This window comes from Pectinophora gossypiella, chromosome 1 (genome assembly GCF_024362695.1).
Source record: "Pectinophora gossypiella chromosome 1, ilPecGoss1.1, whole genome shotgun sequence".
NCBI lineage: Eukaryota > Metazoa > Arthropoda > Insecta > Lepidoptera > Gelechiidae > Pectinophora > Pectinophora gossypiella.
The window spans coordinates 7,606,144-7,623,238 of record NC_065404.1 but is presented as its reverse complement, the minus strand read 5'-3'; the positions used below and the strand labels follow the sequence as shown (position 1 = coordinate 7,623,238).

The 17,095-nt window shown below is 39.7% G+C and overlaps 1 protein-coding gene and 1 long non-coding RNA gene across 2 annotated transcripts in view; one reads left to right on the top strand and one right to left on the bottom strand.

Annotated features, from left to right (window-relative positions):
• The window catches only part of LOC126369288 (E3 ubiquitin-protein ligase MIB1), a 131,920-nt gene that overhangs the window by 7,675 nt on the left and 107,150 nt on the right, over nt 1-17,095 (bottom strand). The window contains exons 12-17 of the mRNA XM_050013649.1: nt 4,163-4,421; nt 2,273-2,459; nt 1,578-1,694; nt 1,140-1,303; nt 486-744; nt 28-203 (exon numbers count right to left, since the gene is read on the bottom strand). Coding sequence (XP_049869606.1) covers nt 28-203; nt 486-744; nt 1,140-1,303; nt 1,578-1,694; nt 2,273-2,459; nt 4,163-4,421 — 1,162 coding nt within the window. The remainder of the gene's footprint in view (nt 1-27; nt 204-485; nt 745-1,139; nt 1,304-1,577; nt 1,695-2,272; nt 2,460-4,162; nt 4,422-17,095) is intronic.
• On the top strand, nt 10,578-12,749 carry LOC126369942 (uncharacterized). Its single transcript, XR_007566784.1, has 2 exons — nt 10,578-11,064; nt 12,065-12,749. It is a non-coding gene; the product is annotated as an uncharacterized LOC126369942 (long non-coding RNA).

The following is a 17,095-nucleotide window of genomic DNA, read 5'->3' as shown; positions in this document are numbered from 1 at the left end:
GAGAGGGTCTGAAAAAGCATGACTTACTTGTTCCTTGATGTCCTGCAACTGCTGCTGCAGCTTCTGCACGTCGGGCGCGGGGGGCGCGGGCGGGGCGGGCGGCGCGGGGGGCGCGTTGTTGGAGGCGTGCGGCGCGGGCGCGGGCGCGGCGCGGCCCTTGTTGGCCTGCACCGTCGCCAGGTTGCTGCACACCTCCTTCTCCACTGCGGACCATACTGCTTATATTAGCGACTGGGAATTAAGGCGTTGGGCAGCCGTTACTCTGCCTGCGAGCGCTGCGCCCCTTAATTGCACTTTTAGTGACGACACAAGTGGGGGGAAACGAAAGCATGATTATATGACAGTGGGATAAGGCCGGTCGCACTTTGGATGCGATTTTGTACGTAATTGATTCGTGCGTGTTCGTAAGATTACGAGCATTCCCGTAAGAGTGCGTAGGTGCACTGGATGCGAGTTGGTTGTCATAGACTAGTGTTGGTACTTACGATCTATCTTGTGTATATTATGAGAAGCGGTGTTGTTGTTCGCCGCAGCAGCGGGTGGGGGCGGCGCCGTAGTGCCCGGCGGCTGCAGCGGCGTGCGGCACTCGACACACTTGCGCATGAGCGGCGCACAGCTGGCGCAGGCGCACACGTCGCCGCACGGCCGGAACACCACCGTGGCCGGCGCCTCCGAGCACACCACGCACTCGCCCACGCGCTGACGAGACTCCACGCATGCGCGGCAAATCAAGCATTTCTTTACCTGGAAAGTTATCACGAGAGATAATGTAATGTAAGTAGGTAAATAAGATGAACGGAGATATACTAGAGTGTTCAATGAAACCTCAGGAGTATAAGTAATGATTTGTATTCTTACATAATACTAACTTTCCATAGTATAGGTCTGAATCTGGATCTTGGTAACTGAGGTTGATCAAATAAATCAACTAGGTCGTCCTTGATAAAATCGACTCAAATTATCACAATAGGCTTTACGAGTAGACTAGCGGCTCAAACGTTGCAGCAGCAGATAGATGTATCCGCAGGGACAGAAAGTGCTTTTATTAGTGCTGAAGCAAACGAGACTCTCGTCCGCGGTTGGGTTTGACGATGCAGCACTCGCCTCCGACTCAGGCGCGGAAGAATAGTGAAGCTTACCCTAGCAGCGCAAACGTTGCAGCAACAGATGTGTCCGCAAGGGCGGAAGAGAGTGTCCCTCTTAGCGCCGGAGCAAACGAGGCACTCGTCGGCGGTGGGGTCTGACGGCGCGTCGCCGGCTGTTTCCAACACCGGCGCGGCTGTGGGAGGTGCTGAACTGGGGCCTGCGAAGAACATTGTACAATTCAATGAGTTCTTTAATGGGCTGCCCATTCAAAATTCAAGTGATTTCCAATAAAATAACCGATTACATAGAGATTGAATTCGTAATTGTTATTTTTATGCTTCACTAGGTCAAAGATAAATTATGATAATTTAGAAATAGAAGTCTTATTTTTACTTCACGCCTTAAATATTTTGAAATTCACAATTACGATTTGAGATTTGACTATTTTACTTTGATAAGGAATGCTTTATAATTTGATCATATTCACTAACCTGCGATCTGGTCGTTGTCAGCCCCCACCTCACTGGTCAGCCCGGTACCGTCCTTGCGACACGTTGTTAGAGTCTTGCAGAGATTCGGGTCTGGGCATAAGTCTAGAGGTGTTTGCCCTGAAAATTGACAAATTTGACGTGAGTCATGCAATTCCAAATATTTTGGAGACCATCGACGTTCATTAAGACTTCTAAAATATTGGTTGAGTTGGGAAGACCTATGAAATACGGACACACAGACAGACGTGACGAATCCATAAGAATTCCGTTTTTTGCCATTTGGCTACGAGACAATACATAGATGAAAGGTATACTACTGAAGTTATTGATGACAGGGCTGTTAAGTCTGAGATAGCATTTGAGACACCACTTCTTTGTCATATTTATTCTTCAGCCATTGTTCGAATTATGTTTTTATGAAAAAACAAGCTTTTCGCCTGCGATGTCGCCTGCTAACTTCGGTTATATCGCAGTCCTTACAAATTACCTATCCTACGGTAGTTCGCCCGTATTTGCCCCGTATTGGATTTGACCAAGATTTTAACAGGTTTCGTGAAAAAATTATGGGTCAGGTGCGATAGTTTTGCCAGGCCGTAGGGTGTCTCCCTCATTCAATTTGTAGCAATTTCATTTAAATCGGATGGCCTAGCGATCTATAATATTAGTGTTCAAATAAATAATAATAATATATATACCTTTCTTGTTCTTAATATTGAGGTCAGCCCCGTGCGCGGCGAGGAAGCAGGCGATGGAGGCGGAGGACTTCTTATCGTGCGCGTGCGCCAGGCCGGCGAGGACGGAGCCGTCGCGTGCGTCCTGCAGCCGGCGCAGCTGCTGCAGCGTGTGATGCCGCAGCGCCTCGTGCAGCGGCGTGTCGCCGTCCTGGAATACACATACATTCACTGCGTTTTGTAGGTTTTAAAGCACTATTCTCTCAGGACGACATGGGTCACCTTTAATCACGTTTCGGTCTAACAACGCTCAGTGGAACGTGTGTAATTTGTTAATCAATGGCCGTACGTCTGACTAACCCAGTTGGGAATATAGTCGTGAACTTATTTATTTTATTTTACTACCCCCCACAAACACGCACGTTCCGGCTTGTTTGGAGATGGGTGCGAGACTCGCCAGGATCAGCGGAGCTACAAATGGTAGGTACATTTGGTGAATCACGTAATTGATAATATGAATTCGTAATTACAGTTATAGTTATCTAGGCAAAGTCCTTAAAATGGCATAGCTAGAGTATATTCATCGTAAATCGATATTCTGTGAAAGAAATATAGAAGTACTAATTCTATTTTGGCTCTATATGGGAGATGAGCTGACGACGATGTTCTTAATATAACCACCATTCTAGTCGCGTGTTGGGACTAGTTATGCTCAAAGATGGTTACGCTTAAAAATAAAGTTCTAAAAACACGTAGGTAGGTATTTGTTTTTTATTGTAATCAAGTCGAAAAAGAATGAAGTATGTATTTGTTAACTACTTACTTAAAAATAAAGTTGAAATCGAAGAACAATTTGGCATAAAATTAAGCTTTCAGATAGAAACTGATACATGCAAATATATGTAGTGATATATCTACACTACAATTTGAAATCCAAATACCAAGCATTCCGGTCAGAAATAGTTTAAATCTGCTTAGGTTAGTTGACGTAGTTGTACACTGTTTTAGTGTAGATGCTTCACGAGATTCACTGTGGAACACATAGGTAGTTTCCTACTAGAACCACATAACATAACATCACGCCTGTATCCCCAAAGGGTTAGGCAGAGGTGTATTACACAGTGGATACTATATTTTTTTCAATAGTATACGAGTATATAGCTCTTATAGTTTCTGAAACAAGTGGCTGTGGAAGGACGGACAGAGAGACATGACGAATCCATAAGGGTTCCGTTTTTGCCCTTTGGCTATGGCACCATAAAAAGGGGATGATGTTTGATCCATTTGCTCTATCTTTTATATTTTGGTTAATAAGCCTAGCTACCCAAAGGAAACACACCAAAAAGACTATTCATCTAACTTACGTGGTTTTCACCATAAGGCGACGATCTAGTAACATAATCACAATTGGCGACTTAACAATCTTTTAGGGTTCCATAATCAGACAACAAGGAAACGATACCTGAATCTGGTTTATCTCTAAACCTGTAGTGTCATAGATCCTCATAACTGTTATGTATTATTGTAGATGCATGAATTAAACATGATTCGCAACTAACCATGCGATAACGTTTCTGACACACCTAGATGATATACATTTGGGAACGTGTCCAATATGACCTTGCAAGTATCTTTCTATTACTCTCGTGAGGGCAAAAAAATAACGTTACATTCACTAAATAAAAAAAAAACTCTAAAATCGAAGACACTTAAGCTCAGTGGGTGTCTTTTTCTCTCACGTTGGTTGCCGACCCCATTAGCTGTCAGGGTTACCATTTAGCCACCAAATAGTTAGGTCACTGATTGTACTTTTCTCTCACGTTGGTTGCCGACCCCATTAGCTGTCAGGGTTACCATTTAGCCACCAAATAGTTAGGTCACTGATTGTACTATGTAATAACAAAAATAAAGTACCTTATCACAGATGTTGAGATCAGCGGCGTGTGCGACGAGCAAGCGGACGATCTGCGTGTGTTGTCTCTCCACGGCCAAGTGTAGTGCTGTCTGTAGGTTGGCGTTCTGCAGGTCCGGTCTGGCGCCTCCGCGGACGAGCAGCTCAGCGACCTCTGCGTGATTGTTGAGGGCAGCGAGGTGTAGTGCTGTGTAGCCGTCGTCCTTCGCGTCATCCACGATCCACGGCCGCGGCAGCTTACCCAGCATTATCTTCATCGCGCTGTGGACAAATGTTCCCTGTTACATACACGCATACATAAACTCACAGCTATTTCCCTCCGAGGTAAATGGGGTGTGTTGTGTCTTCTCTTGTTCCCACGTTAGTCTTATTTATTACCCGCCGTGTCTTATTTTTACCCGACTGCGACGAAGCGAAAGGAGGGCTATGTGTTTGACCGCTATATATGTATGGATATATTATATGTGTGTGTATGCACGTCTGTTCCAACATAACTTTTAAACCACCTGTCAGAATTTAACAAATGAGGTGTCACAAAAAGCGCCTTGATTCTTCGGTGGTTACAGGCTACGTGACGTCAAGCTAATTTAAATGTGGCGCCCACTAGAGGATATAAACTGAGGACGAACAAAAATCTTTATTCCGAATGGTAGTGTTGGGTATCAAATTAAAGGGCTTAATTTGCACATTTCAAATGTGTACATATGACTAGCTTTTATTTGCGGGTTTCCTTGTATTTACTCTATTAATATTGAATTTACAACATGACTGCAGACATATTCCGGATAGGTTTTATCCCCAAATCTTACATAAAACACGTATCGGAAGTACGTTATCTTAGACTCCAAAATAATATAAATAAAAATACAATTTGAAAAACTAAAACTCGACTACAGAAAAACCACGCTCTAAAAAGTATAAAACAAGAAAATATTTATCGGAAATTCTTGCGAATGGTGATGTTTAGGAGATAGCCGTGGTCGAATGCCGACTGTCCTAGGAGCTTGCTTACCACGGCCTACAAGGTTTAAGTAATATATATATATATATATATCCAGAAAAGTACATTATATTTAGGTCTATTATTTATCACTCAGAAATCTGCTATTATATTTCATTCTATAAACAACTAAATATTGAGCTAATTAGATATTCAAATTACAAGTAGTTTCTATATTTGTTGGAGGAGAAACTTTTAATTGCAAGTTTCTTGTACAGAAGTTCAGGTGTTAAGGAATCACCTCTGTAGGTTTGTTGGACGTGTTAACAGAAATCAATCAATACTTAACTAACTTAGAGGTAAACCGACAAAAACAAAAAGCAGCACAGCTGGAGGAAGACTTTAAAGTTAAAATAGCTTGTCGGGAAGTTTTGACCGCTTGAATTAGTTTCGGAGCTGGCCAGATCTAATCACGAATGAAGTTCAGAATTTGCAGAATACCTACGAGTGCTTCAGAAGCTTCTGATCAAGGTAATCCTATATCCACGTGACCTCGTTAGAATAACGAGTGGCTCACGAAGATATCGGTTTAAAATATACTTAGCACCCGGTGTATATAACTTATTCAACCCCCACACAGAGAAGTCACGTCGTCCTCGCACAAGATTTATGTAAAAAATATCTCCTGCTGAGAATTCGAAGTAAGATGCCATTAACAGTATGTGTAGAGAAATTGAAGAAATATATTTTAATCCTAGGTGTCATATTGAAATCGACACATACATACATAAACTCACGCCCGTAATCCCTAATGGGGTGGGCAGAGCCACAAGTAATCAAAGACAACTTGCAGCCACTGTTGATACGATGTCGTAAGCTGGATATGATGAACCTTATGGTGATAAGGGATCAGCCTATCGCCCATAACATTAGTCCATCATGTTAGATGACACAATCCCTCTGTCGGTTTTTACGACATGCCCGGGAAGACAAGCAGCTGAACGTTTTCTATGTTTTTGAAATCGAAATTTGGACAAATCTTTCGGCATTTAATTAACAAACTTACAGTGCATGTTTTATGCGAAATGATTAACAAAACTGCATAAAATGAAACGTTTCTTTCAAAGAATGGCGAAATGGGGACGACACGTGGCATACATTCCTTGTGGATTTTGTGAGTTTTAAAATAGAGCGATAGTTTGAACGCGTCGATGTTAATTCACAAGTGAGAGACGCTGAAACGTGGCGGTGCGCGCCTGCGAGGTGGATGAACCCTCACAGAAATAGCGCAAGAGATTGCGATGCCATCATCAACCAAAGTTTATGTTTCTAAAACAAAACCAATAAAATGGCTGAGCGTACTTTAACTTTGGTTTCCAAGCGATTCTACAATACGATGCATATTGATTGGTAAAACAGTCTATACTGATCCTCAGACAAAAAGAAACAGGATCAAATGCTCATTTTACTCATTACGTTATCAACTGGCGTGTACGTAAACATTATAACTTCCGACAAAACAAACATGAAAGTGAACGGTGTAATGGAATGGATGGCAACAATAAATTAAGTGGTATACATTTTAATAAGTTGCGTTACGTTCAAAGAGTAAAACGAACGAACTAATTAAATAAGGTCAAACGTCGTCGGCGCGGGCGGCGGCGGCGCCCGCGCGTCCTCCGTGCAGCAGTAGGTGCCGGCACGCCGCGCGCCGCGCCTCGCATCGGCCGCTCGCCGACTCCCGCGCACGCTCCCGAAACACTACCAACATTGTCCTATCAGTTCCACACGCAAAATGTATTTAGTGAAAATACACGCTTTTTATACAAAAGTGAAATAATCATCATAATACGCAATCAAAATTGGATTGTTCTACGCGAGTTTTGTTTTAGTTTTATGACACGGTGAGTTCATACATCGTCCGATTTGTTCTGTTTCATCGTGTCATCGTTCGAACATTTAATAATCTCGTCAACATAACGAAGCACACAGCTAAGTCATAGTCATAGCTTACGAAATACTGATAGAATTAGGTATTTGAATGTTGAATTAGGTTGGAAGTGAGAAGTCATTGTAGAATTTTCTAGTTCATAGAAATACTTTATTAGGGTCCCGAACCGTTTTTAGGGTCCAAAAGGAAAGACGGAAATCTTATAGGATCATTTTGTTGACCGTCTGTTTGACTATCAAGATCCTTTTTCTAAGGAACGCATGGAGGTATCAAGTAGAAATTAACATCTAATACTTAGGTATGTTTGCGGTCCCTTCAAAGCAATTTTCATACATTTCGTAAGGAAAACAAAACTTATGGGGTACTACATCCCATATACATGGAATCGGGAGAAATCGTTAATTTGTTGTTTCATCACAAAAAAAGTTTTTGAAATTACTAACTTATTTGCAGTTGGTAAACTAATCGCGACCTATGTCGATGTATGGATACAATCGTATTTCAACGGTAAAGGCTCTCTCAGGAAACCCTCGGTGAGCGAATCTATTGTGATCGCCGCCTTAAACTTTGATACTATTTAATAATCTTTCAGGTCATTAAAATTACGTTAAAAGACTTCTCTTTCATCACCCTACTCACCTAAACCTACGAGTTGGTTATTATGCTAGAATACCTATACAACATAAACGACATATTTATATATCAGTTTCAAAGTGATGTATAGGGTACTTGCGAAGAGGGAGTTGATTAATATTGAACAATATTAGCTCAGTAGAATTTATGCAAATGATAAGAGGACTTCTTGTGTAGAGTTAACGCAGCTGGTAGACGCGCCGATGCGCTGAACGACCAAGTACCAAGACTGTCCATGTTCCGACCGCGACCGGCGCCATTACAATGTGGAAAACATATTTAACGTGGGTGCCTACATAACCTAGACCGTAGACCGTAGCGGCGGAGACAACGCAACAATGGCAATGAGGATTAAATTCAAATATTTATTGGTAAAAACTCCATCTAGGTTTCACTGTTTCACTGCTTGCTAATAGGTGTTTGATTTATCCACAACTTATTCGGCAGATAATAATACTGTTATTTATGTGATAGGACCGACTATCAGCAAGTAGTGAACGGCCCCTAATTTATATACCTACAGGATTGCAATAAAAGTCAGTTTATAATAAGGTCTGTTATACTCACTTCGTTTTTATTAGACGGCAATTAGAAGCAATTTTCATTTCATTATTATGACATGGATATATGTTTATCAATGTTCCTAACACGAAGTAAATGACAAGTGTATTGCCGATACTGATTAATGTGTCGTAGCTTGTTATTCTGACTTAGATTTATTAGGATACCCTTAGTTTCAATAAAGAGATATAACAATTGCCTCGAGAAATATCGGGCCAATAATATACATCCAATTGTTACAAGATTTTCTAAATTATCAACTGTGAACTCTATCGACACCGTTGTACTAAATAACGTTTATTACTGTACAATTATACAGCCTAACATCTGAAGCACTTAGTCATCACAGTTATAGCGTCCTAATTGACGATGATGACCATTCAATAATGGATTCCAATCGTAATTACAATATTCAAGATTATGTACCACGAATTAGGTACACGTTAGATACAAGGTAGTTTAGTTAATATTCAGAACTGACATAATATTTGTAAAAACAGCGGCACGTGCAGAACATTCAACATTTGCTTAACAATGCCGTTTATTGTGTTGAAGCTCGAGTTGTTCACCCAACATTGCCTTCAATCAAATGCAGATTTGGCTGCGACTTATGAGCGTCGCTACGTGTAGCTCTACATGTAATTTTGTCATCTCTGTGCGATGCGAAACAATCCGCCCGTGATTCATCGGTGTACGCAGACACATTGCAAGTACCGCGCGGCGGCGGCGATCGCGGCCGAGGATTCCAGAACACGGACTAATCTGTCTACTTACACATTCCGAGTGATGAATTATGTACATGTGGCCGCGACGATACTGAATTTACAGGGCAGATATGACTGACTCGAAAGATCATATTCCAACAACAGTGAGCTGATTCCCCGCGGATCCAGAATAGTAAGTTATGGAAATGTGCGATTGGGGCAGCAACGGGCACTAGTGGCCAATAACAATGTCGCATTAATATTCAACAGGCGCTCTTTGAACGTTCAGTTGCTCTGCGGACAGCATCGCCGCATTTCTTTGCTTAGTTGAGCATCGTATGGCTGATCTGGAGAAATGTCATTAGCTTAGGGAGGAAGGTTATACCCTCGCTTATTGCAATAGCGATAGCTTAGTTAGGATTACGTGAACAGTGAACCGCTCTATCTCATCGTAAGTTGGTTCCCTATTAATTCACTCCTGATTAAACTACCATACTGGGAAACAAGTAGTTTGTTATGTGAACGGTAATGAAAACTAGGCGTTTATAAAAGTACCTATGGGTTAATATGTATTCGAAAGTAGAATTTTCTGAACAACTTATGGACGAGGTAACATAATTGTAAGATAATGTAACCTTATCCGCTATTTAGTTGACAGCGCTCTGCAATAGCAACCATACGGAGTAAGAAGTTCCTGTTTACTATTTTGAAACATTGTAGTATCAAAAGGCTAACAAAACCGTGTAGCTTTCAAGCAGACAAAGGATGAGTTGGCTGTCGTCCCACTTGTTTGTCTACGAAAGTTTGCCAAAATTCTTTTATTGACTGAGTGAACGTAGCGGCGAGGTTTACGGGCGGCCGTGGGAGACTGCCTCCCTCCCTACCACACGTTATCATCTTATCGCGGTCTTTATATTTTAAACTGCAAAGATAATTCTTTTAAATTACAAGTATAAAAATACTCTATATAGAATATAGATAAGAATTTTTGTACATAATTTAGATTTCAAAGGGACATATATATACTTAATGATAAGTATACATTTGTTTTAAGTTGTTTTCAGTTGATGAATTCAAATTGCAAATATTAACAAATTGATGTTTCAGAACAGGTCATTGAACGGCGAGGATTGCCAGATCTCATGATCGGAACTATGTATAGCCCGACTACCCCGCGGGAGGTGACAGTGGTGGATGGTGTTCAACTAATAATAGCCTCCCCTCCAGTGTGCGAGCATAGGAACGCTGATGGGAGCGCACATGTGGCGCCCGCGCCGCGCGTTCCGCCGCCGGCGGCGGTGAGCCGGCGTCTTGCTCGCACCGCACGTTTATTTTCGAATCGGTCGTCACGCGGCGCGGTTCACGGTGCTCCTTACATAAGAGCCTCCGCGAGTCCGCCGTCGAGGATCTGCCGGCCTGCACCCCGGCTGTCGGCGGGATGCCGCATGTTGCAGGTCGGTGCACGGTCGGGAAACCGATCCGGTGGACGCCCGCCGTCGGGTTTATTTCGGGAAAATACAAATTTGGAATGGATGGTACTCGTGAGTCGTAAGCGAACTCCGCCGGTTGAGTCCATTTTTAGAGCTGGCCTGCGCGTGCGCAGCGAGCGCGCTGCCAGTGCTCACCGAGCTGCCACCACGCCGCGTCGCGAGCCACCCCCACGTCGCACCGGCCCGCTGCCGGCTCCCGCACTACCATCACCCAAGAGATGGCGTCACACACTGAACAATCATTGTGCTGTGTTACTGGATCGTCACTGAAGACTTGACCTGTACTGATTACCTACTGCGAAGAGTGAAGACATAAAGCTTTGCGCGAGTTCCGTGCTTCCTTACTTCCCATAGTGCTTATGATCGTATGGAATGTAAAGAAGTATGGAGCTGCGCGGGCGTGCCCACGGGTCCGGAAATCGCATCAACGTTTCGGCCATGTGTGACAGATACTTCATGAAGACTATACTACTGTGCTCGTTATGATTTTGGAAGTGTGTTATTTGATTCGCTTATGTTTAAAATGTGTGGCAGCAGTTACTAGTTCTTGTTGGATAAGTTATTATTGATAAAAAAGGCTTCGAGATAAAGATATTTTTTGTCGGTATAGAATGATTAATGTTAGGTAGGTACTTCAGAATTATTCTCATATAACACGCGAAAACCCTTCTTAATAAAAGTGAGACAGGCCGGGCTGAAATCAAATACTTTCCGTTGCCTTCCAAGAATGTGATAAATGATTGCGATGGTGCTTTCGGACGGGTAATAAAATATGGACTTAGTAAGTAAAAACACCGACTGTTTATTCGGTGGTGAGTTGTCGTAAAATAACATCTGGTGTAGGTAACAGTTCTGACTAAGGCTACATAAATAAACGTCGACCGGAGCTCGGAACTCTCTATATACTGTAAAGTATATTTAGACGTAGAGAGGGAGCGCGCCCGGAGACTACCAGGAAACAAGCATTCCATTTTTATATTATTCTTACTAATAAGCTTTCCTAATTTTTTAATCAACTATTTAAATGCGCCATTTTTTTTCTGTATTTTAAGTAAAGTTTTCAAAGAAAATTCCTACGCCTGCTCAAAAATAACACGACACCGGTCGTCAGTGGGGTTACTTTGCAATTTGAGATGAGAACTTAATCAAAGTTTGAATCTGAATCTTGAAGACGGTTTCATTTCATCTCTGTTAATTTCTAAAATAAATTTGTTCCGCGATCATTTCACTTTCTAATGATATTTTTTCGGCTTTTATAATTAAGGCAACTTGTAAGTACAATTTAAAAATAGATACCTAAAACTGGAGTTTTATGTGCCTCAATAAAATACTTAATTTCAGAAGATTACCCCAGCCTGGTTAATTGCAAATTTCATTAAAATTCTTTTGAAGAAATGTTTTAAAAGAATTCGTTGAAGTTGAAGATACGTTGGAACTATGTTTCTTGGATAAAGTGAATAGTTAATTAGTGAACATAATGGCTCAGTGGTGAGCTAACGTTATTCTTTATGGAGTGACTTATTACAGATTTGTATTTGGGCGACATTGAATTCTCGTCTAGGATATGTTCTATGTTACATTGTATGATTTGTATGTGTATGATTTGTAACAATCTTGTTTTCTAGCAAGGAGCAGCGTGTCATTGTCAAGGCGTTCGCCTACGAGTGGTGCGACAAAAAAGGGGAAAGAAACAAAAAGCGGGTGTGTTGGGCCGGGGCCGCGCCTGCGCAACATCTGGAGGAACACTGCATCTCATTATGCGGATCGGTCGCGGCTGAATGGCCGTCGGTGCCCGTGACGTGACCGAGGACAATGTCTTTAATAACATCGGGAAGGGCATTTCTATGCTCCTATCCCACCATTGTCTCTTGTTTACAGGGCCTTTGTCTGTACTGCTGTAATTACCCACGTCGGGCAGATCCCTGGGAATAATTTAGATTTATGCCCTGTGCAAATCAAGTTTTACAACATTTTGACGACATATTGTAATATAAATATGATTTTGAAACAAGTCTTTGCTTGGTTACATTGTTGTTCGTAAGACATGTTGTTTTCAAGTGGGTCAGCTAGGTGTACCTAACATATTGTAATTGCTTGCCAAATTTGATGGGTTATAATTAGAATACATTCATAGTATCTACAGTGTATAAGTAATATATTGCTAAATATTGATTTGTTTTTTTAAGATATTAATGTAGAGGGTGTCTGTGGATATATAATCATGTACTTAGGTAAGTAAGTATTATATTTTCTTGAAAATACTTAGATGTAGGTATAAAATAAAGAAACAAATCACAAACACTTGTGTAACTTCTAAGTGTTTCTTTTCTATTCCAAATAATAAATAAAAAAGACATGCTGTTACCAACCGAGTAGGTAGCTTTGTTTAATTTTGCAACAAAAATTCAGAACAAGTTGTGCTTGCCGTTAAATGGAGACGATTTGTTCAAGAAATGGGCACCGTTTAGTTGGTCATTTAAAGCATAAGGGTTCAGAAGGGGCATTAGCCAGCATTTCATTGTTTTAAGAGACGAGGGGCATCGAGACTAGGGCAATGACAGAGCGCACGCATTGTGATTAGGACGCGCACACAGGGGCACACAGGCGCGGCTATACACAGCCGCAGCGATGACCGTCATTCAATGTATCTGTATATATAAAGTACCACCAAGTAATACCGGTCGCCACTCTATGTTAATACATTCAAAAACAACACGGTTCTAAATCAGCTCTACAAAGAATAATCCTCAACGACTACCACACTCAAAATATCTTATTATACTACCTATTGAAAATGGTATTGTAATTAATAGTGTGCGCCCACCTAGCTAGTGTAAAAAGTGTACATATGTATCACAAATATAATATACGTTTTCACAAACGAATGCACAAGAAGTGATAATTAACTTAATCCGGGATAAGTTTCAAGTGACGCATAGCCCCCAGCAGCAGACGGTGTTTTATGCCCGCTGCGCTGCCACAAACCCTGAACCGACCGGCGCCCTTTAATAGTACGCTTTTTACTATCGCACAAAAGCTTTTTCTATGAGAAAGGGATCTTGACCTACCAGTTTGTTCAGAATGTTCGACTCTCAAAAATCACTATGAAAAACAATTTATTCATGCATCCATGCAACGACTACTCCTAACAAAAGAATATAAAACTAGACAGGGGATAATGAATACTAGACAAAGGCTATTTTAATAAGAGTTGCTTGCGTGCAATTCGGTTTCGTATTTTTTTATTTACGAATGAATGGATGAATGGTATCTTTAAACGTAGGTAAGGGTTTAATAAAGAATGCGGTGTGATGTGACATCACGGGTGTAATTTCTTGTTGAACAACTGGGCAGGGAGTAGTGGGCCTCGCTTGCTCGTGTATGGCTGCGCCTGGGCGTAGAGAGACGATGTCTTGTTATTCGAGGATGACGCGCGAAAATAACCAGCAGACGAATGTTTGGCACGGCTCCAGAGGCCACTGAAACTCTCTTGACGGTTTGCCTCAGTTATGTCGACGTTTCTATCCACACGCTATTATTAATTAGACGTGGAACTGTAAGTATTTCAGTTTCTTATATTTGTTATTCTGTACAACATCTTTAGGGTTTCTTGTTTGGACGAAATTAATAGTTTCTGTTTTCGAATTTTTCGAGCATTAATCGAATATTTTGAAAATGACATAACGTCGTCTTATAGTATAAACCATGTAAATTCCCTTTTAATAAATCACATTAAGATATGACTTTTTTCAACAAAACCTCGATGTCTTCCGTTCCGTTTGCCTGGATTGAAAGTAGCTTGTCTATCGCGAGGTTTTGTTCACAAAAACCAGACCAAAATGTTATTCTAAAATAAGATGCTTACGTGGTCTTCATTGTAAGATGACAATAAATAAATTCAGAGTTCAATCTAATTAAGTACAAAACTATGTAGCTATGACAAATATAAAAATCTTTATGAAAATTATCGTGTACATGTGCATTATCTTTATTTTAGAAGAGTTAAAGGAGTAGAGTTCATCAATAAGATCGTAGATATCAATAAGAACTTACCCGTACTAAGTATCTACGTATAAAAAAGTCAATTTCGCGAGGGCAGTCAGAACAGAACTACAAAAATACATTTTATTTTTAGAGATTGATACTTAAGACGGGTATCTACAATAAATTAAATCGCTTTTACGGTTGTAATGACGTCTGAAGGGGATCGGTATCTATTATACTATAACAAAATATGCGTGCCGATCCCGAACATTAACCTTAGTCGCGTTCATACGCGCGTTCTTTTTTACTTTGTCACTATATTAAGATTAAATCTAAGATAATATACGGCGCTCTATTCATACTTTTTACTCTTAATAATTGAACTTGGAATATCGATGTAATTTTTTTAACATTTAAAAAACACTTTATAAATATTGTGTACAAATACAAGGTAATTCTGCCAAGGTGTTCTGTAATATTCGTAATATAGTTTCGAGTACATGTTTTGTATCTATGTATGGATATATTGATAGTAGAGGCGACACCATATCGTGGCGGCGATTTTTGAAACTACGTTCATTGGGGCAGAACCAAATAATTCCAAACATGGTCACTAGGTGGCGTTACTCGAAGGATCTATAATTTAGTCATTGAACTAAAATACATAGTTAGAAAAATTAAACTGGCTAATTTATTTACAAAAGTATGCTAATTATTAAATTAATAATTTCCATTAGTTTACAGCGATTGGATTCTTCCTTTGTTCCGTGTTCTATCCTTAATCCTCACCCTAACGATATCTCTACATTTTGTGTTGCATATTATGTTTATTTGAAGGATTTTGTGAAAATACAGTACATTTTTGGTTTTAAATGAGTAATTAGCAGCATGTGTGACGGCGGTCGGGCGAGGCATCACCGCCGGCGGTGGCCACTGCGCACACCCGTCTCATAATAAACTCGCACAAAATTATCTTTTCGAACAATTAGCCGAGACTTATGGCTCTACAAAATGCTTCCTTCCGGATGATGAAAATTACAGTTAAGGTTTGAATATTTCGAACATTTTGTTATAATTTTTGCGGTAAGTATTATTTATTTTGGACTTAGCTTCTCTTTTATGGTAAGTAAACATAGATTAGATTAATAAATGCTTTTTAACTTTGTTTTATAAATGAGCTTGTATTATTTTGTGCGCGTATATTTATTTGTTATTATTTGTTGAGTGTATAAATTATTAGACTATTTTAGAGAATTTTATGTAATTATGTATGTATGTATAATTATTTGTATTGGATTTGTTACTGAATTAGCAACTAAAAAAACCAGAAGCATTGTTTTGAGTGTTTTCTTTTGCATCAAAACGATGATAAACAGATTTTTATTCGAGTCACAAATTCCCAATACAGTAATAAGTTACGTTTCACAGCGATACGATGAGAACTCCGATTAAAAGACAAATGGGCTGTCCAATCATAAAGTATCTGATACAAATTTATAATGGGGCGGAATTAGCATTTTTCTGCAAATAGGTATATATAATGAATTTGTATATCCATAGTGCGGTTTTTCCATATGTGTTAGATTTATATAATAAATATAAATAAACTGTATAGGGAAGTATAATCTTGCTACTGGGGAAGAGGGAGATTGGCGTGTGTACGGAGTGAAAATACCATAACGACAATATATTTATGTATTGAAATCCTGGACTAAACTAAAGATAAAATAATAAGAACAGATATGGAAACAGATTTAGTTTAACAACACTACGTCCCTAAATATAATTCTTTAAATGAAAATTGATAAATTTGTTCGTGGCAAAGCATGTAACGTAAGAGTTTTTCGGTTAGTAATCTTAAATATATCTATTTAAATACCCTTTACCCTTTTTTTTTGTTTATCTTTGTTTTTTTCTCTTTGAGACTATGGATTACGGGCGGGCGTTAATGGAAAAACACAATTTTCTTAAAGCTTTTTTTTGCTAATTTCTCCAATTGGAATAAAGTCGTGACCTTATGTTAGGTTATATTGTTCTTTGCTTTTGTTGAAAGTTAGTGTATTATTGTATTGTAATTTATTAGAACACACTGTAAACCCTGCAATTCGTGAGTATACCACCCACGAGCTTAACGTTTTTATTTAAGTACTTCAAATTTCAAGATAATTCTATGTACGCCCCTTTCAAGTCACCTTTAAAATATTTTTTTTTTCTGAAAATAGGGTAGTTTCTACCTAGTCAAATCAGTTACTTTTTACTAAACGTCAAAACACGAAACTACTCTGGAAATTGTATGAAAAAGCAACCTGAGACGTCATAGAAAAACTTGACAAAATGTGATACTTATTATTACATATTTCTTTATTAAAATTCATAAATAAGTTAAATAGAAAAAATAATTTTATGTCACCTTTAGATATATTCTTATTTAGTAATCAGAATTTTATAATTTATCTTGGACCTAGGAAACTACCCAATTCTATGAATCGTCTGGGACAAAAGGAAAAAAAAACAATAGGTCGTGTTGCTTGTAATCCCGCGCATGTTGTAGGAGAAAATACATAGAACACGTTAAAAATATCATTATCGGGTACGTTACGTTGTGCATTATAGCGGCAAGTGAATGTACTGAAGTCCCATTATATTTTCCTCTCGTGTGATGGCAGTCGTTA